General features: G+C 57.0%; 1 protein-coding gene across 1 annotated transcript; it reads right to left on the minus strand.

Moving 5' to 3' along the window:
- Positions 1–985: 985 nt before the first annotated feature.
- LIN28A (lin-28 RNA binding posttranscriptional regulator A) lies at positions 986–12,176 on the minus strand. Its single transcript, XM_090124329.1, has 4 exons — positions 12,140–12,176; positions 10,890–11,080; positions 2,732–2,916; positions 986–1,838 (listed from the first exon to the last, which is right to left on the minus strand). The coding sequence occupies exons 1-4, from the start codon at positions 12,174–12,176 to the stop codon at positions 1,625–1,627; spliced, it is 627 nt and encodes a 208-aa protein (XP_089980455.1). The 3' UTR covers positions 986–1,624.
- Between the last annotated feature and the right edge of the window lie 6,054 nt (positions 12,177–18,230).

Below are 18,230 nucleotides of genomic sequence, written 5' to 3' on the forward strand. Positions count from 1 at the left end.
GATGCAGAGCATCCCCCAGCCATCCTGAGCCCATGTCTGGGACAAGCCAGGAAGGGAGCAGAGAGGTAGAGCAGTTGCCCTCCTTGACTATGAGTTGGGTCCACCTTGGCACCAGGCCCTTTGTACCAGCAGGTCCCAGCCTGGGGATGAGTGAGGGCTCAGGACAATGCTCAGTCTCTCAGCACCCTCCTTGGCTGCTGTCAGCTCACACTGCATGCCCTGGGATCTCCATTCTGGCTTTTAGGTCACCATCCCCATGGCCTGCTGGGAGTCTGTGTGGCATCCCAGCCCGCAGGTGATGGAGAATCCAGCACAGGGTGGACAAAAGCGTTCCCATGGGGCAGCAGGGAGGGGGCATGTAAACAGGAGAGAGAAAGGGAGGAGAGTCCTCAAAAACCACTGGGCTGAGAGAAAATCTGGAGTTGAGGAGCCAACATGGGCTCTAGCAGCTGTTCCCTGCCCTGCAGCACTGCCTGGCTTCTCCATCCCTGTGCATGGACCCACAGACCCAAATTCCTCCTTAGTCCAGTAGAGAAGGGAAAGAGATTCTATTAATACAGTTAAAAACCCAAACATACCAAAAAACACAACCAAAAAGCTCAACAACATGTCAGTCCACCTAGCAAACATCCAGTGAGGTAGATCTACACTTCCAATACAAACTTTGTCACATCTTTGTGCTGTTAGAAAAAACCCTCCTCTCTGTCCAGCACTGGGCTACAGAGGTATTTTATCCCTGAGATTGCTCGAATACCTGAGAATAAGTTGCAGGAATTAGGTCCTTTCTCTTTCTCTCTTTTTTTTTTCTTCTTTTCTTAAAGATTAAAATATACAAAAATACAAAAACTGAATATTTATATAAAAAAGTAAAAAAAAAAAAAAAAGCAAAAAAAAAAAAAAAAAGCAAAAACAAAAATAAAAACCAAACCAAAGACAACAAACAAACCCAAAGATACGTCATTCACGCACATCCTAGTGCAGCTTTCACTTGGTATTGGCTTTGGCATGGTTAGGGCGTCCCGCCCCAGGAGAAGGGCTGTCACTGGGGCCAATAAATAAAGGCAAGGCTGGGGAGGGATGAGGGCAGCTGCTGCCATCCCGGGTCCCCATTTTCATCTACCTGTGGGAGGTTCAGCCCAGGGTGCTGGTGCAGCATGGGCAGGAGGAGCAGCAGAGTTTGTCCCACGTGCGTTTGATCCACGCAGAAGGTTGAGCTCTAATGAGCCATGTGCTGCTCTGTGGGGGTAAATATCAGCATTTCCAGCCCAATTTCAGAGGTGAGGAGCTGTGGGGGCCATGAGGCCGGCCTGCGGGCATCCCCCCCAGCCCTGCCACTCTGTCCCTCCCTGCTCCAGCCATGGGGTGAGGAGCAAGGAGCCACCAGAGCCTCCCTGAGCTGTGCCTCCCTGCTCCTCCTCCTAGCTTCCTGGAGAATGAAGATCAACCTATTTATTTATTTACTTGTTTTATCTGAGAGAGGTGCTTTGGATGCTCCCCCTCCTATTTTTGGAGCCATCCCAATTAAAGCCGGGCTTTAAGGAGAATAAGGTTCTGCCCTCATCCTTCCCCGTTTGCCTTGCCAAAGCCTCTCCGTCCTGGCGTTAGCCCTCCCCGCCGCCCGCCATCATTCCCGGGTTTCGGGGAGCAGGGCCGAGCTGTGCATGTCCTCCTCCTCGTGGAAGGAGGCAGGCTTTCCCTGAGAGCTGGGGGACTGCTGAGCTTTGGCGGGGCAGTTGGCGACCATGTGGCTGATGCTCTGGCAGAAGTGGCATTTCTTGGGCTGCGGAGGCAGCTTGCACTCTTTGGCATGGTGGTCCAGCCCGCCGCAGTTGTAGCATCTGCGGGGGGAGGAGAGAGATTCGAGGAGGGGAAACAAAAGGAGAGGACTCACTGGGGCCCTGGGTTTGCTCCCCGGTGGTTTTAGATCTGTCCCAGTGGTGCTGCTGGTACCCAGAAGATGGCAGCAAACCCACGTGCTGGAAACAAGCACAAAGGGGTGAAACGGGGGGCTCACAACCCTCTGGCACCACTGTGGTAACAGACCCTGGGTCTGTGGATCCCGCATCACAGGTTACACCATGGTACGAGCAGCCCGTGCGTGGTGCAACAGGAGCAGGCAGAATCCAGTTTATCTCGCTGGGAAACCCAAAGTTGTGAACATCCTCTTTCCTGTCCTTCCCCAGTTCCTTTCCAACAGATTGGAAACCCCAAACTCAGGGTGCAGCCGCAGCCTTGCTGGGGTGCACAGTCTCGCTGGGGACACTGAGATCCATTACCCTGGGCAGCAGGGCTGAGGGGTGGCTGAGAATTGGCTCCAGGGCCCAGAGCCTCCCTGTGGGAGCCGCTGCCAGGACGTCCGGTCATTTCCTCCCCACAAGCAAGGGTTTCTCTCAGAGAAAATTACCCCTGCCCAGTTCAGCCCAGTGTGGCTCCCACACACAAGGGGAGCATCAGCCCGGGGTGTCCCCGACCTCTGCCCTCTTGCTTCTGCCTCTCTGCCCTTTCCCCACCAAGCTGCATCTGCCACTCATTAAGTGCTGGAGGAAGCGGCTTTCTCAGAGGAAGGGTCGCTGCCCACACCGTGCCCTGCAGCCCTTGGCCAAAAGTGGGCAGGACAGGGCAACACGAGGGGTCCCTGACCACGTAGCCCCCACAAAGCCCAGCCCCAGGCAGTTCCTGGCACCCGCAGGGCTCAGAGCCGGCCCTAGATCAGGCCCCATTTGCCCCTTACCGGTCTCCTTTTGATCTGCGTTTCTGCAGGCTCTTGCCCTTGGGTCTCCTTTCGCTGCCAATGCAGAAGACGCCCCCTGGGCCAGTCACCCGGATGGACTCCAAACCTTTGGAGGATTTCTTGAAGGTGAATTCAACAGCTTCGCCCTCCTTCAGGCTGCGGAAGCCCTCCATGTGCAGCTTGCTCTGAGGAGGAGAGGGTGACAGTCAGTGCTCGCACACCACGAGTCCCATCTCATGGTGCCAGGGTGCTGATGTTCCTCCCCCATACCCAGGGGAGTGGGCATCAGGACTGAGCCTGACTGCAGTTTTCATCTGTTTGATAACGCAGAGATGAGATGGGCTCACTAACCCAACAAACAAGGAGCTCTGACCCTAATATCTGCAGGGTTTGCTGCAAAATGCTGGCTCTCCACACTGCAAACCAGCAGCCCCCTTCTCCCCTTCCAAACCTGCACTACTCCCTGCAAGCTCCTGAAGCTGCAGGCTGAGAATGCACAGGGAAATTCAAAACTTCATTTTGAAGAGACAAAGGGTCTCGAGGCTTTGCACATGCACGTGCAGCCCTCCTCTCCTCCCCATTGAAAGGCAGAACAGGAGGGACATGGATGCACGACCAGAAGATTTCGCTCCAAACCACAGCTGAGCTGCAGAGGATGCAGCATGCTGGGGTAGGAATTGGGGCCCTGGGGGCAGCGTCCTCAGATCCCTCCCCATGCATTTGGCAGAACAATGAGGAGCTTTTCTCTGAGGCACAAAGGTTGCTATTGCCTGTTGTGACATAACATGGCTGTTCCCAAAAACGAGTCTCCTCTGTCCTTAGCTCACCCCAACTCTGTGCTGCTTTTGCTTGAGCATCCTTAAAAAGCTGCTGAGCCGGATGCTGGAGCAGGGTAACCCTAGAGCTCCAGCCCTTTAAGTGCCCCAGCAATGAAGCTGCCATTTGGCTGTGGCTACTGGGAGCATCCCCTGTCCCACTGGAATCTCTGCACAGAGCAACACTGAAAGCAAATCTGGGAGTTCAGAAGAACCCAGGGTGGGAGGGGGTGGGAAAATCCACTCTGCTTTTATGACACCCATCAATTTCAGCAGAACAACATCACAGGGAGTGGAGATGCATCCGACATCTCCTGCCAGCCACACCATGAGCATCGCTGCTGGACCAGCACCGCCACACTACAAGCATACATTTGAGCAGAGGTTTTGCTCTGCTTTGTTAGTGAAAGTCTGACGAGCGTAAGCAAAGAGTTAAGAGGGATTTGCTGTTAGAGGGAGGAGCAGCTCTGTGTCGCTGGGCTGGGATTCCTGGCAGAGCTCGGCACTGACGCGCAACCGTAGGACCCTGCTTTTATGAATGGAGCATCTCCCATTCATGGGCTGCAAGTTCTGTCACGTGGCCACCCATGCTTCCCGCAGGGATGCAACACGGGCATGCTGCCCAGCAAGGGCAGCCACACCACTTCCCTCTTCCTTTTCTGCTTCACTCCCAAATCTGCCCAGGACCCAGATGGGACACCCCACAGGAAAGCAGAGAGGGAGGAAATTGAGTTGTTGGTGTTTAGGAGTGATTTTTCTCAGTGCAATCTTGCAGGATGTGCATGTATCTGTGAGCGCACGGAGGAAGTGGAAATGCAACGGAGTTTGAGGAACTGCCCCTTTTCCTGCTGCTTTTTCCCTGCTTCCTCTCCCAAACCTCCCGAGGGGCTTTCTCCACACCAGTCCCTACCACCACATCCTGGAGTCTGGTTCAGGGTGGGACAAACCCCACAGGCAGTGCCACATTACCCACATCTGCTCACCCATGGGGGTTGGGGGACCCTCCAGACGGAACCACCTTTTCTGTCTGAGGGCCTCTGCTGCCAAAAACAGTGCCAAAACCTGCACCACAGGGCCTGCCACCAGTCAGCCCCCTGGTAAGCTCAGTGTAACCATAAACATCGCTACCCAGTCCCAGCTCAGCTTCCCCCAGGCTGTGCATCATGGTGAGGATGCTGAGCATCACCAGGAGGGTGACATGGTTTAGCAGGCATGGTGGTGATGAGCTGATGGTTGGGCTAGATGATCTTAGTGGTCTTTGCCAACCTAATGATTCTATGATTCTGGGGTGCTGGGCATCATCACCCAGAAGTTGCTGAGCACCACCTAAGCAGGAGCCTTGTTCAGGGCATGGAGGCGCTGAGCTCTGCTTGGTGGCACTGCTGGAAGCTGGGGGACATGAGGCAGCTGCCTGTGCAGACCTCCATCTCCCGCAGAGATCTCCATTGGGGTGTTTACAGCCCAGCTGTGTTTACACTGCCAGCAACCAAATCTCACAAAGCACTCTGCTCCATGCAATGGGTCAAAGCTGCACCGTGGCAGGGGGACCCTGGCACCATTCTCTGGGTCCCACTCCTCACCCGTGATCATGATCTCCTTATTCCCCCATCTCTTTCCCCAGCGTTGCTGCATTTTGTCTGACGAGGAAGAGGAGGACTGGAGCCAAAGCTGCCGCAACATGATGGGGAAGCTATTTATTTTCCAGCAGCGGGTGAGGATGACAACAGCCTCCTCAGCCCCCGGCCCCCTCTGCCAAAAGGCCAAAGGAAACGCCCTCTCCCCGGGGAAGGAGGGGGGCAGCGGCCAGGGCACCCCAGCTCTCCCCCCGCTGCGGCCTTTTGAAGTGAGCTGCGAGTGGCTGGTGGTCCCTGCGCATCCCCCTGCCCCCTTCCCAAAACACACACATTGCTGGCATTCCTCTGTTATCAGATAGGTAATCAAACTGCAGCCCATTGAATTAGCTGCATACCTCCTGCATCTGAAAGGAAGGGGCCCAGAGCCCCTGTCCCACACCACACACAAAGCGGGAGCCTTCCCAGGCCTCCACACCCCCCCCCTCCCCAAAAAATAAAGAGAGGAAGGGGGGCCCAGAGTGAGCTGGGGATGCTGGCGAGGAGGAGCGTAGGGGAGGGCCTGGGCTGGGAGCCACCGGGGCTGGCCAGCAAGAACAAAGGGCTGGCCGCGCTCACGCCGGCCAAATTCCAGGAGTTCCAGGCCACGGCGGGGGGAGGAAGGGTGGCCGGCACGGACACAGCCCCACTGACCCTCTTCGCTGGCTATGGGGGCTGGCAGCCCCTCTGCTGTACTGTGGTTGCCTTCCTGAGCTCCACTGTGCCCCATGCACTGGCATGGTACTGAGAGGCCAGGGTTTGGGGTCTGGGGTTGGTCTTGGGGAGATGGTTTTGGTGGGGAGGGTGTGGAGTGACCCCTGCTTCTCGAACAAAAGCGTTTGTAATAAAACTGTGTTTTGAAGTATAAGTACCAGAGGGGCTCTGCTTGTCGTCAGTAGGGTTCAGAGTTAACCAGTAGGACAAGGAGCAGCAGCACCACCACCAATACTGCCTGTCCCCACTCCCTGAAGTGCCAGGCAGCCCCACTGCAGGCCCTCCACCCATCCCAAACCCCACCACCGTTATTTAACACAAAGCCACCACACACGAGCAGCTGAGCACTGCCCACTGCCCCAGTGCACCCCACACCCCAATTCTGCCCATTTCCCCTTCCCCACCCGCACCTCCCACCTCCTCTTCTCATCCCACAAACACCCTGTTGTGTCCCTTTGCGGTAGGAGCATCCCAAACCCAACACTGCTCCCCAGGCAGTGGCAGAGGCTCTGTGGCAGCCCCAGTTTTGCCCCCACTCTGCTGGGCGCTGGAGGGGCTCAGCCGGCCCCAGGGTCACCATTGTCCCCGCGGCCTCCCCAGCGTGACACAAGGGGACGTTTATTCCAGCCAGCCCCGGCCACTCAATCAAACCATCTTTGTGTCCAGAGGGGCCTCGGGCGGAGCAGCCGCTGCACCTCGCCCTTATCTGTGCGGGAATTGCTTTGCTTTAAACTGAAATCTCTGGGCAAACAAGCCTGGTGGGATGCTGCGTTAGGAGCAGCTCTGGTGCTGAGCTGGCCTGGGCAATTGGGGCAGCCTGTTTCCCCGCTTTGGATTTGGCAGAGAGCAGATCCTTCCTCATTCCTGTGCCAGGGGAAGCAGAGGGCTTGCACTCACCCCCTTTGGGCTAGTGCTTGCCCAGTCCGGGCTGGCACACCAGTGAGTCCTGCCTGGAACCCCCTCTTCTCAAATTCCACAGCAAATCTTTTCCTGGTGTTGCAGCTTTGGGGCAGAGCAGGGAGCGCCTGCCGGCAGCCCAGCACTGGTGCCAACACTGGGTAGATGCCGAGCCTGGAAAGAAAGGGTGCTAGAGGGATGGGAGAACCCAGCACAGTGAGCACCAAAACATCACTGAGCTTTCCAGGCTCTGTATTCCTGCCCAACTTCCTCAAAGTAAATCCAAAATAAATCCATTTTCTTGCCAAAGTAATCAGGTGTTCTTTTCATTTTCCACCATAAGCAAGTGAAATTAAACACTAGGTTAATTTGGGGTAAAATAACGCATTCACTAAGGTTCTTTAACAGTCACCTGCCCTAAATCCACGTTTCCACTCACTTTTACCAGCCCCAGGTTGCCAAACCTATGCTCTTCCCATGTGCAGGGAGGGGGCAGCAGCAGTGGCCACTCAGAGGCTAATTAGGATCAGCTGCTGCATATGAATTTCATACTCCCATATTGGAGCACATCCGGGAGCGCGGTACCTTCCCTCGGTTCCATCCAGGTTATTTTTAGGAGTAAATAAATTTGGGGGGGGTTCAGAAATGGTGGAGCTGGGGGGTGGCCAGGGATGGAGCTCAGAGAAAGGGAGAAATCCCATTCATTTGGACCATTTTCTCTCGCAGACCATGTAAGGGTTTTTTTTCTCTCCCAGCCGTCACCCTGGGGGCTCGAGAGCAGCGGATGGGGGAAGGGAGGTGCCTGCAGCCATCAGTTAATCTTTAGACAGAGACAGGAGGCTTTTTTTTGTGTGTGCATCTTGAGGGAGGTTTCAGGGCTGGGATAAAGCCACTCTCTTTCACGATTTGCCGTCAGACAGACACAGCATTCCCAACAATTCCCATTCCCAGGACACGGCAGTGCGTTTTGCGATGTAATTTTATCCCTGCACTTATTTAAAAATAAAAATAAAAATAAAAAAATAATAAAAACAAAAACAAAGGGATTGCTCACTCCTCCCCTCGAAAGCAGAGAGGCCAAAGTGCATCTCTGCCCCATGGAGCCCTTCTGAGGGGACGCGCCCCATCCCACAGCTCCATCCTGCACCCGCAGAAGCATCGCACACCAGACTGGAAAAGATTTTTATGCCCCCCTGCCCTCATAGGCATCGCTGCTCCGATGTGCTGCCTCTTCCCTTTCCCATGGGGCTGCATCCTGCCCCGTAGCTCAGCCCTGCAAAGGCAGAAAACCCCTCACTCCAGGAAGAAGCCTCCTGTGTGTGCCTTTGAGTAACTCTGGGATGGGGCTGCCCTCCAACACGTGCTTTTCTTAAAACCTCCCATCATGCTTGCTTCCCGTCAGCATCAGTCCTGGCTGTGCTCAAAGGCACGGCACCAATCCGGGGTGCCCTCATGGAACCTACAGCAGAGGGGTGGCCAATGTGCCCTCTGTCCTGTTCCCCACACCCCTTGGTGAGGATGGAGCCCTATGCCCACTGCGGGGCCCCCAGGGTTGATGACAGCTGGGGAACCACAGCCCCCTGCCTGGGCAGGACACGATGGCCACGTCCTGGCCACATCTCTGGTATGGCCACTTGGAACCACATCACCAAGATGTCAAAAAATGAACCCTTGCAGCACCCTTGAGTCCCAACTGTGCCCAGCAGCTCTCCATGCCAAAAATCATGAAAAGGAGCAAAACTACCAAATGATCTCACTTTTATCTAGGATTTCAGCTTACTAGGTTGGATAAATACTCTGAGACACAGAGATGAGACGTAGAAAGGCTGGGAGCAGCCCCATCCCCTTTGCTCTCAGCCAGGTCTGTGGGGCAGTGCTTGCTCTACTGCAGGCATTGAGCTCTGGGGATGCTGGAATGGGGCACACAGAGTTCCCCTCTCTCATGCCAGCACCATTGCGAGCCCAGGACCACAGCCCCCAAATGAATCCATCTCCAGTGTTCAGGGGAGGCATTTTAACCCAAATGCCTCATTTTGAGCTCACAATGAGAGGGAAAGGCAGCCCTGGAGGAGCCCTGTTAGTCTCCTGTCCTGCCGAGATTTTAATCTCTTTGTGATCAGATAAAGGGGGAGAGAGATGGAGACGCGCTCCCTGCAGAGCGGGGCCATTCAGACCTGGTTCCTGTAATAAAGTGATTTAATAGATCTAAAGAGGCCAATTCCCTTCTTTCTCCCACAATTACTTCCTGTGGGTCATCATTCACATATGTAAATGAAGAGGGGAGGGCTCTGGGGGGGCTCTGGTTGTTGCACCCTAATGGTTGGGTGGGTGCCGGGTGCAGCACCCTGACCCCATACTGCCTTTTGCCCTTTAGGGTCTGACCTGCTCTCCCTGGGTGCTCAGCAGGGTCGAGGCGATGCTGGCAATGCCCTGCAGTGGGACAGTCCCAGTTGGCTTCACCACGGGAAAGCAGTGACTTTACACCAAAAGCAAATGGAGTGGTGGTGGAAACACTGCATCAACCCCAAATGGCCTTACTGCTGGTGGGGCGCCAGGAGCATCCAGGCTCTGCTGCCTACATCTGGGCAGTGGGAATCACGCACCCACTCTGGGCTCCCCAGTGCCACCCGTACCCTAAATTGCCAAGTTCTTGCTGCCTTCTAAGCACAACAAACCCTGATCTGGTCTCTGTGGCCCCAACAAATGGGGAGTGCCAGGAGGACACCCCACTCATCCTCCTTTCCTGCAGGAATGTGAGCAAGAGCAATCAGGAAACCAGACTGTCTGGGTGCAATAAAGCCTGGGGAGAGGGGCAGGAGGAAGGCTCCCCCCCACTGACACAGAGCTGAAATGCAAAGACCCATTTGCTGCCCCTGGGAAGAACCTGGAGCTCAGCTTTCTCTGGCAGGTTTGGAGACCTCAGCCCGAAATCCAACAGCACTTCTGCACAGGGGCTCCTACAAAGAAGGGGTTCAGTTCTCCCCTTTCCCTTTTATTGCCAAGGCAGGGCTGGGAGCTCCTCAGGACCCATCACCAGCACCATCACTCCGTCCCGATCCTGCACCCAATCAAATGCACAAAACCACCCAAGTTTGCTCCAAAGACATCCTTATCCCCTGCACTCCCATACTGCTGCCCATCCCTGACAGCTGCTGCTCTCTTTGGAGGAGCAGGAGCCCAGGTTCAGTGCACAGCCCCGTTGCCAAGCACCCAGCACTGAACCCATATCTCCGTTCCAGCACTGCCCACGTGGCCCAAGTTCAGGCTCCATCCCCAGTCCCATTTCCCCAACTCCTGCACATGGTCCCCACTGGGGCTGGATCCATTCCCCGCCACTGAAGTGCCTTTAAGCAGCCACAGCCCCAAAGCTGCAGATTCTCTGTGCGCAGGACACCAGCGTGATGCACGCGGGTCAAACCCGGACACGAAACCACAGTTATGGTATGGAATCCATAGGGGCACATGTATGACCCTGTGTGCTTTGTGCCATGCAGGATGAAGCGCAGCCCTGGCTCACTGACAGGGAGCGGGGCACATTGCAGCAGGACTTTGCCCCCCAAAACGCAGCAGAGGGACAGAGTGCATGTCATCATGTTATGGGTGGTTTTGTTTCCCCAATTCCCAGGGTTGAGCATCCCTGGGCTCACGTGGACTGAACCCCCACCGACTGAGGATGAGTTGGGGAAAGCCCCATCCTGCATCCCTGCCGGGGCACTGAGCACCCTGTACCTGGCAGTGGGGGAAACGCAGCTCTTTCCCCTTTCCTTCCACGGGATGAGCAGCATCCCTGCTCCACTGTGCCCTATGTAACCCTTTTTTCCACTGAACAGACACCTGCTTCCCTGCATCCAGCCCTCCAAAGAGCTCCCCAGTGAACCGCGATGAGAAAATTAAACGATCCTAAGGATCAGTTTACGGGGTCGCTCCCTGGAGAGCAATCCAAGGGCTGCACTGCCCTTCTCTGCCCTCCTCTCCCGAACATGGGGGGTCCCATCACCCCCAGGACACCAACTTGGGATGGCAGTAGTAATGGTCCCACTGTGCCGGCGGCACGGAGATCCGCAGGGCAGCATGCTGGGGCTGCACCCCACCACCTCCAGCCCCAAACCCGCCGCAGCATACCTGGTGCACGAAGACATCGACGGGTGAGTCCAGCGTCGCGCCGCCCTTGGCGGTCATGGAGAGGAAGCCGAAGCCCATGCGGACGTTGAACCACTTACAGATGCCGGAGCCATGCAGGGGTTGGGACTCATTCTCGGCTTTGGGTGAATCTCCGGCCGGCTCCTCGCCCGGCTTCTCGCCCGGCTTTGCACCTGGGGAGAGAGCCAGCGAGCACCTGAGTGGGGCTGGGGGGGTCCCATACCCCGCCGCCCCCCAGGGAAGGAACAGAAAGAGCCCGAGGTTGGATCCTGCTGGACGGGAAAGGCAAAATAATGACCGCCGTGACCCAAACGCGGCGATCCGCTGAGCTCGCACGTGTGTGCGTGTGGGATCGCTGTGCGACCGGGAGTGGGAGCGCTGGGGCCGTTCTCCAGCCTGAAGTGTTTAAGCAAAAAAATAATTAAAAAAAAAAAAAAAAGAATAAAAAACAATCAAAATAAAGCAGCCCAAAATGCATCGCTAAAAACAAGCAAACAAAACAAAACAAAAAAAGACGGAGGATTAAAAAAAAAAAAAAAAAAAAAAAAAAAAGGAAAAACGAAAAGACATTGGGGGAAAAAAAAATCCAAAAAGAACAAAAACGGAAAAATTCCCCTAAAACACCGACTCGACCCTCCTACCCCAGCACACCGCGCTGCGATGAGGATTCCCTGCAGCACCGGGAGCTCTGCTCCCACTGACCCCAACCCGACAGCCCTGAGCTCCTGCGCTCAGCCCGGGGCTGGGCTGGAAAAAAATCCCCCCACGCCGGGCCCGGGGCACAGCGGGGCACAGCGGGGCTGAGGGGGTCCCGGACCCCCGTCGGACTCTGCCGCCGTTATTAATAATCGCGGAGCCGAGGAGGGCTGCGACAATAATATAACTTAACCTGCAAACTGCTGGTTGGAAACAGACCCCATCCTGACACTCGCTTGCAAATTCCGAGTTGTGGCTGTTACCGCCTCCTCCTCCCTCCTCCTCCTCGGTCAGCTTTGAGGGTATCAGCCCAAAAAAAAAAAAAAAAAAAAAAAAAGCCAAAAAAAAAAAAAGCAACAAAAAAGCCCGGCTTAGACCCCGACAGGAGGGAGCCGGGAGAGGTTTGACTCCATCTTCACTCCAACAATAGGGGTGGGAGGGAGCGGGAGGGTTTTTTCAAAGGCTCCCAAATTCTCGCAGACAATAGCGGCCCCCGCTGCCCCCCCCCCTCACCCCCAACCCAGGCCGGGACCCACCCGCGGGGCTGGGGGGCGCCGGGCCCCGCTCCGCCATCCCGCCCCCACGTGATCCTAATTAACCCCCCCTTCCCCCCCCCGCTAATAGCGACACATTCCGGGAGGGATTTGGGTGGGGGGCGGTGTGACCCCCCCACTTAGGGGCGAGGCCACCTGTCAAGGGGAAGGCACGGGGAGGAGGTGGGACCCCCCCACACCCATACCCGGACTCGGGGGTTCCCCACGCCGTTTCGCCACCTGCGAGCCGCTCGGGTCGCGCGTGGGGCCGGACTTTGGGGGGGTGGCACTGAGGGAAAACGAGGGCTTTCTGGGGACACCGCGACCTTCGCGCAGCCTCATCCCAATTGCTGCACGCGGGATCACCCCGAGACCCCGACTTCATCCCAGCTCCCCCCCATCCACGCGTGGCTGTGGAGAGAGCGGGCCCGGGGCCGGGCGGGACAAAGAGCCGAGTGACCGCAGCTCCATTTCCGGCGGGAGGACACTGCCCGCGGCCTCCCCGCCCCGCGGGGGCACAGCGCCTCCCGCAGCCTCCGCGGCCCCGCGCGGTCCGGGCAGTGCGTGGGCTGCCCCAGCTGTCCGTGGCCATCCTCTCCCACGCCTCCCACACCCGGACGCTTCCACGGGAGGTCGATGTGGCATCGTCCACGCTGAGAGCCGCCTCCCCACGCGGGACTCCGTCCTGCGTGGCCCCACTGCGTGGGGAAGGAGCCACGTGCGGGGGTCGGGCACACGGAAGGTCGCGAGGGCGACCTCCATTGAGGGAAGGAAAGGCGTTGGGGTCCCCAGGGAGAATCCCGCGTGGGATCCCGCGTGGGGGGCACCGCCGGGCCGGGCGCTATGGAGCTGTCCGTGGTGCTGAAGCGCGCACTGTCCAGGGTTCTGCGCGGCGGTTGCCTTCTTCCTCCTCCTCCTCTTCCCGCTCCTCCTCCCCGTCTCTTTCTCCTTCTCTTCCTCTTACTCTTTTCTCGCCCCGCTCACCTCCGGACCCCTCCATTCCCGGGAGTTCCACGTAGCCCCATCCCTGCTGAGCCACGTAGCTCTTTTGGGTTTAGGAGATGGTGGAAAAGGAGGAGGAGATTGGTTTTCCTCTTTGCAAACGAGGGCAGGGAGGTGGGTGAATTGGGCCTTGGTGGTTGTGAGGACATGGCCCTGGTGCCCGCAGCCATTTGAGTCTCAATGACCTCATGCAGTGGGGATGGGCAGAAAAGGAGGTACTGCTACCAGCACGCAGCGGTGTTAATAATGCAGTGGTGCTCCTAGGTTGTCCATCTTTACAGCAATGACAAGGGGGACAGACGTGGTGGGGGGAATCCACACTAACAAGTCTCTTATCCCAACATCACTCTTGAGTCAAGCCCTCAGAGACAACGAGCAATCTACGTACTAGGAGATAAGAGTCTGGCTGGACACTCTCCCTCCCTCCAACGGAGAGGACAGACGGAGAGTCCTTCTACTCCTTCGCCAAGTGCCATCATAAGAGACCAAGGTCCCTGCCCCCCCCCGCTCTTTGGGGACCTCTCTGTGCCACTTCCATCCCCACTCCCCACCAACACGCAGCGGCCCGGGTGTTTGCTCTGCTCCCCATTCCCTGCTCCTGGGATCGCCGCTCCGGGACCGTCCAATGGAGCGGTAGCGTTTGGCACCCTCTCCTGGCCAACCTGAGGCAGCTCGCTTTGATTCTCGTTTTCGTTTGCAGAATATTTTGGATAGGGATGTGGAGTGAGAAAATAAAAATAAAAAATTGGGATGCTCTTTCTTGTCACTCCTTTCCTCCCCTGATTTCTGGCGGCACCATTTCTTAACAGTCCCCAGTTTCTGCCCATCTTCGGTGACTGCCCAATTACACGACCCCGAGCACAGCACCTCCAGGCAGTGTCCCACTGGGATCTGTTCCATCCACCCCCTGTCCTGGCGTCCTCTTTCTGTGTGTGGTGTATTTGTTTTTGGGGCCTGTTGAATGGCACATGTGAACGGGAAGGGGACTCCTTCCTGTTCTTTCAGAGCCAGTCGCTGCGCCCGGCTCCGCTTCAAGGGAATAGCCAGCAAAGCGTCCGCTTTCACAAATAATGGCTTCATTAGATTGAAAGAAGTGGACAGTGACCTCTCTGAAATGGACTTTCTGACCCCTGCTGACCTCTGGCCCCGGCTCTGACAGACGGTAAATCTTCCCCTATGCACAACGGCTGGGGTGAGGGACAGCAGTGCCCGACCCAGTGCCAGGCACCACTGTGCCACGCAGCCCACTGGATCCCAGCCCCACAGGATGAGGCCCGGGGGCTGTGTGAAACCAGTTGTATGGGGTACAGATGTGGCAAACATGGTATCCTTTTGGTGCTGTGGGTCAGGTTGATGGCTGGCCCAGTGGCTGTCTCTGTGGTATCACCTCCCAGCATTGGCAGCACCGATGTGTGATGATCAGAAAGGTACAGAGCCCGCTTTGGGGTGAATCAAGCTGTCCCCTTGCCCATCCCATTGGGCCTACCCCTACTGGCTGCACATATAGAGCATACTATCACCTCTCTCCCCATCAGCACAGCCCCAGTTGGGTGCTGACAACCATTGTGTGGCCAACTCACCTCAATTCTTCCAGCTTTCTGCTGGGGAAAGCTGGGACAGCAGGGATCCCAAAGCTGGTGCTTGCCACCATGGCATGGTCCCCAGCCACCCTGGTGCCACCCACCTCCCTCCTCCCGGCATTGTGCACATGCCGCTGACCTTTGGCTATGAAGCAATCAATAACAGAGGTTGTGGTGCTGCTCCTCCCCCTTGGCCGGTGCCCCTAATGAGCTCCGCTGTGATTGAGGGACTGTCAGGTACCTCCCATTGGTGGGGACATGGGGATGTATCAACCAGCTCAGTGCACAGGTGGGCTCCCAGGGATGCCCTACATGGGAATCCCAACACTCCAAAAGCACTCCCTTGGCATCAGTATAGTTTGATGGAAGGGTGAGCAGTGCTTGCTCAGGGCGTGCCATGGTGCTACACTTCCCTACTTTTTGTGTAGGGTGAGAGGGGCACAGAGTTATACTACTGGAGTGAGGGGTCCTGGCCAGGTCCATGGGCACCCCAGCTCCCTTTGATAAAAGCCCCAGGGCAGCTCTGATCGATTGGCTGCAGAGCAGGGATTGATCAGGATTTCAGCCCCATACATATTCCTGCTCTCTGATAAAGGGAAATCAATAGTTGAAAGAGATCGTCCTCTGATGTGGCCCCTCCAGAGGCAGCAGCCTCCAACAGGCCAGAGCAAGCCCTGTCCTTGCCTCCTAAATAGCAAAGGGGGTTCTCCTTCTTCTTTTTCTTCTCTTCCTCGTCATCCTCCTCCAGGTGCTACCCCACAGCCCATTCACAGCCCATCAACTCTAAGCCCCATGGCTGCTGCAGACACAGCCCTATGCTCAGCCCCTTCATTAGTGCTGAGAGCTGGAAACTCGCTGCAGACGTGGCTGGGCTTTAGGTCAGCCCAGATGGCCGCTCTTTCTTCCCCTTCTCGTATCCCTTCTCCAGCTGTGCCTCAGCTTCCTTGCCTGTTAAATGTGACTCATGCCCGGGCTTTTCTCCTGGGTGCTTTCATTTCTCACACCCTGAGCTCATGCTGTGCCACCACCATGGTGCCATGGGGACACGGCTCCTCCCGACCCCGCCTGCTGCAGATCTGGAGAAGGCAGCTGGCATTATTCCTGTGGTTTTATTCAATAAAAATTCCTTCCTTTGTAACAATGCTGCCCCTATCCCAGGGCCCTATTTGCTCTCCAAATACTGGAGCTGATCTCTTCCAGAAGCTCCAGCGCAGCACCAACCTTTGCTCCCAGAATCTCCTGTGCTGGGGACCCCAGACCCCATGGTGTGGCTTTCCCAGGGGTTTCACAATCCTGCAATGGGGACAAGTGGGGCAGAGTCCAACTCGAACCAGTAAGGTGTCAGCAGGTGGAGGACAGCAGAACTGTGAGCTCCTCAGATCCCATCCTGAAACTACTGGCCAAGGTGCAGGGTGCCCCAACGTCCCCAGGATGGTGGCTGTGTGCACTGAGCCAGCGGTGACTCGTGGGGCGTCGGCCCGGGACGAGGCTGGGAGCCGAGGGCAGGGCAAGGAGCCAGGGCGGGTGCCGTTGCCCCGAGCTTTTCTAGGACAGTGCAGCCCACACCCCGGGCCATGTCTCCTGTGGTGGCCCAGGGCCACCGCGATCACTGCTCTGTCCCCCTGGGGGGCAGCGGAGTGTTTATGGCACAGGGATAATGGATGACCATCGTGATCATCCTGTCCCTTTGTGTGCCATGTGCTTTGAGTCCTGGCAATGAATTCAGCTGTGACCATAGCCCCGGGACACCCGGTATCAGTGGGGACGGACCCAGCGGTGGGAGGAGGCGGTGGATGGGACAAAGGTCCCACCAAGGTGTTCCGGCAGGGCTCTGGGGGCCTCATCAATCCAGGCGGGCCGGTCCCCCAACCGGCGCTGCTGAGTCTCAGGAAATGGAGGAGCTGGGTTGCTGGGGAACCAGCCCGACCGGCTCCCCGGCTGTCAGCACCTGAGGAATGCCAAACCTCCGCTCGCCAGGGCTGGGTGCTCACCGAGGGCTGGGTGTTCGCCGGGTGACTCTGCCGGTCCGCCCAGCCGCGGCGTGCCGGTGCAGGGAGCAGCACCCCGAGCCCTGCGCAGTGCCTTCGGTGCGGTCGGTCAGCGCGGTGCCCACCCGGCGCGGCGGGACCCTCGGGCGGCAGGTACGTGGGGTGTGGGTTGGGGCTCGTGGATGCTGCGGGGGCCAGGAGCTGTAGGGCACCTGCTGCCACTCGGGGCCGTGCTCAGATTCGTATCTGCCGGTACTGCCGTTTGGTCCCCACTGAGCTGATGTCGGCACGGGTTGGGTTGCAGAGCCCGTTTCTGCCACTCGGCTTCAACTCCTTCAGGCTTTTAACCCTATTCTCAATCCAAAGCACATCCGCACTGAGGATAAAGAAGTGCTCACCCACCCCCAGTGGCCTTGTGGCTAGCAGATAGTGGGGTCCCTGCCCACCCACATCCCCTCCTCACTGCAGGGCACGTGGCTGCAGGAGCACCGGGTAACAAAAGGGGAAATGGAAATTGCCCTGCCCTAATTATTAGTCCTGATCTGTGCAGCAGCCGCTCAAACCAAATTCTTGATTTTCCTGGAGGCAGCAGGTCTGCTCTCACCCACAGACACTGGGAACATCCCAGTGTGTCTGCAGGGCCAGATTTCCCCATGGCCATCAGCTCAAAGCTGGCCACAGGTTGCTACCACTCAGCCCTTGGTCTCTTCATTACATTGCAGGCATCTTAATCGGGTTCTAGGAGCCCTGATCAGGCTACTTAGAGACCCTTATGAATAGCAGGAGCCAACAATTAGCTGAGTGGGTTTGCTTGGGTGGGACAGGTGATTAATTGCTGTGCCAGGTGCCCATTGCAACAATACAGCTGGGTTTCATTGCAGCGTGTCCTGGCGTGTAGGGAAAGCCACATCCTCACCTGCCTCCATCTGGGGTGCCAGTGCCAGGCTGAGCATGGGGGTGATGTGCCCTCTGTACCCCCAGCACCCACTGGGTGCCCAGAGCCAGCTGTGGCCCTATGGATCCAGCTGTGGCTCTGTGGATCCAGATGTAGCTTTGCTGATTGCAGGTGTATGGCCCTGCCTGAGCTCTTCCTACATCCAGCCCTGCTCGCTATCCCAGACATGGTCTCATAGCCTACTGCAAAATGACACCAACCCTTCCTATATAGACCAGAAAGACCTGCCGGGCTGGGGTGCGTGGCGGGCGGGCAGGACCCAATGTTCCCATGCCTTCACTGAAACATTCTGGTGGAGGGCAGAGCAGATGTGATGGGGTTTGGAGGGGTCCAGCCTTCCACAATGGGAAGCATCCAGTGCTGATCCCAGGGATGGGGGAAGTGGCCACATGGGAGAAATCCATTTCTCATCCACAAGGAATCAGCCCATGGAGGGCCTTCCCCATCCCCAGCCAAGAAAGTGCTAAATTTTACCACTCTTTGGGCCATACCCAAGTCCCAACCCCTCCCGCTGCCCCTGCAGCCCATATGCAGCTGGTGTTTGTGTTGGTGGCACCAAACAGCCCCTA

Source organism: Phasianus colchicus, chromosome 24 (assembly GCF_987193195.1).
Source record: "Phasianus colchicus chromosome 24, bPhaCol1.hap1.1, whole genome shotgun sequence".
NCBI lineage: Eukaryota > Metazoa > Chordata > Aves > Galliformes > Phasianidae > Phasianus > Phasianus colchicus.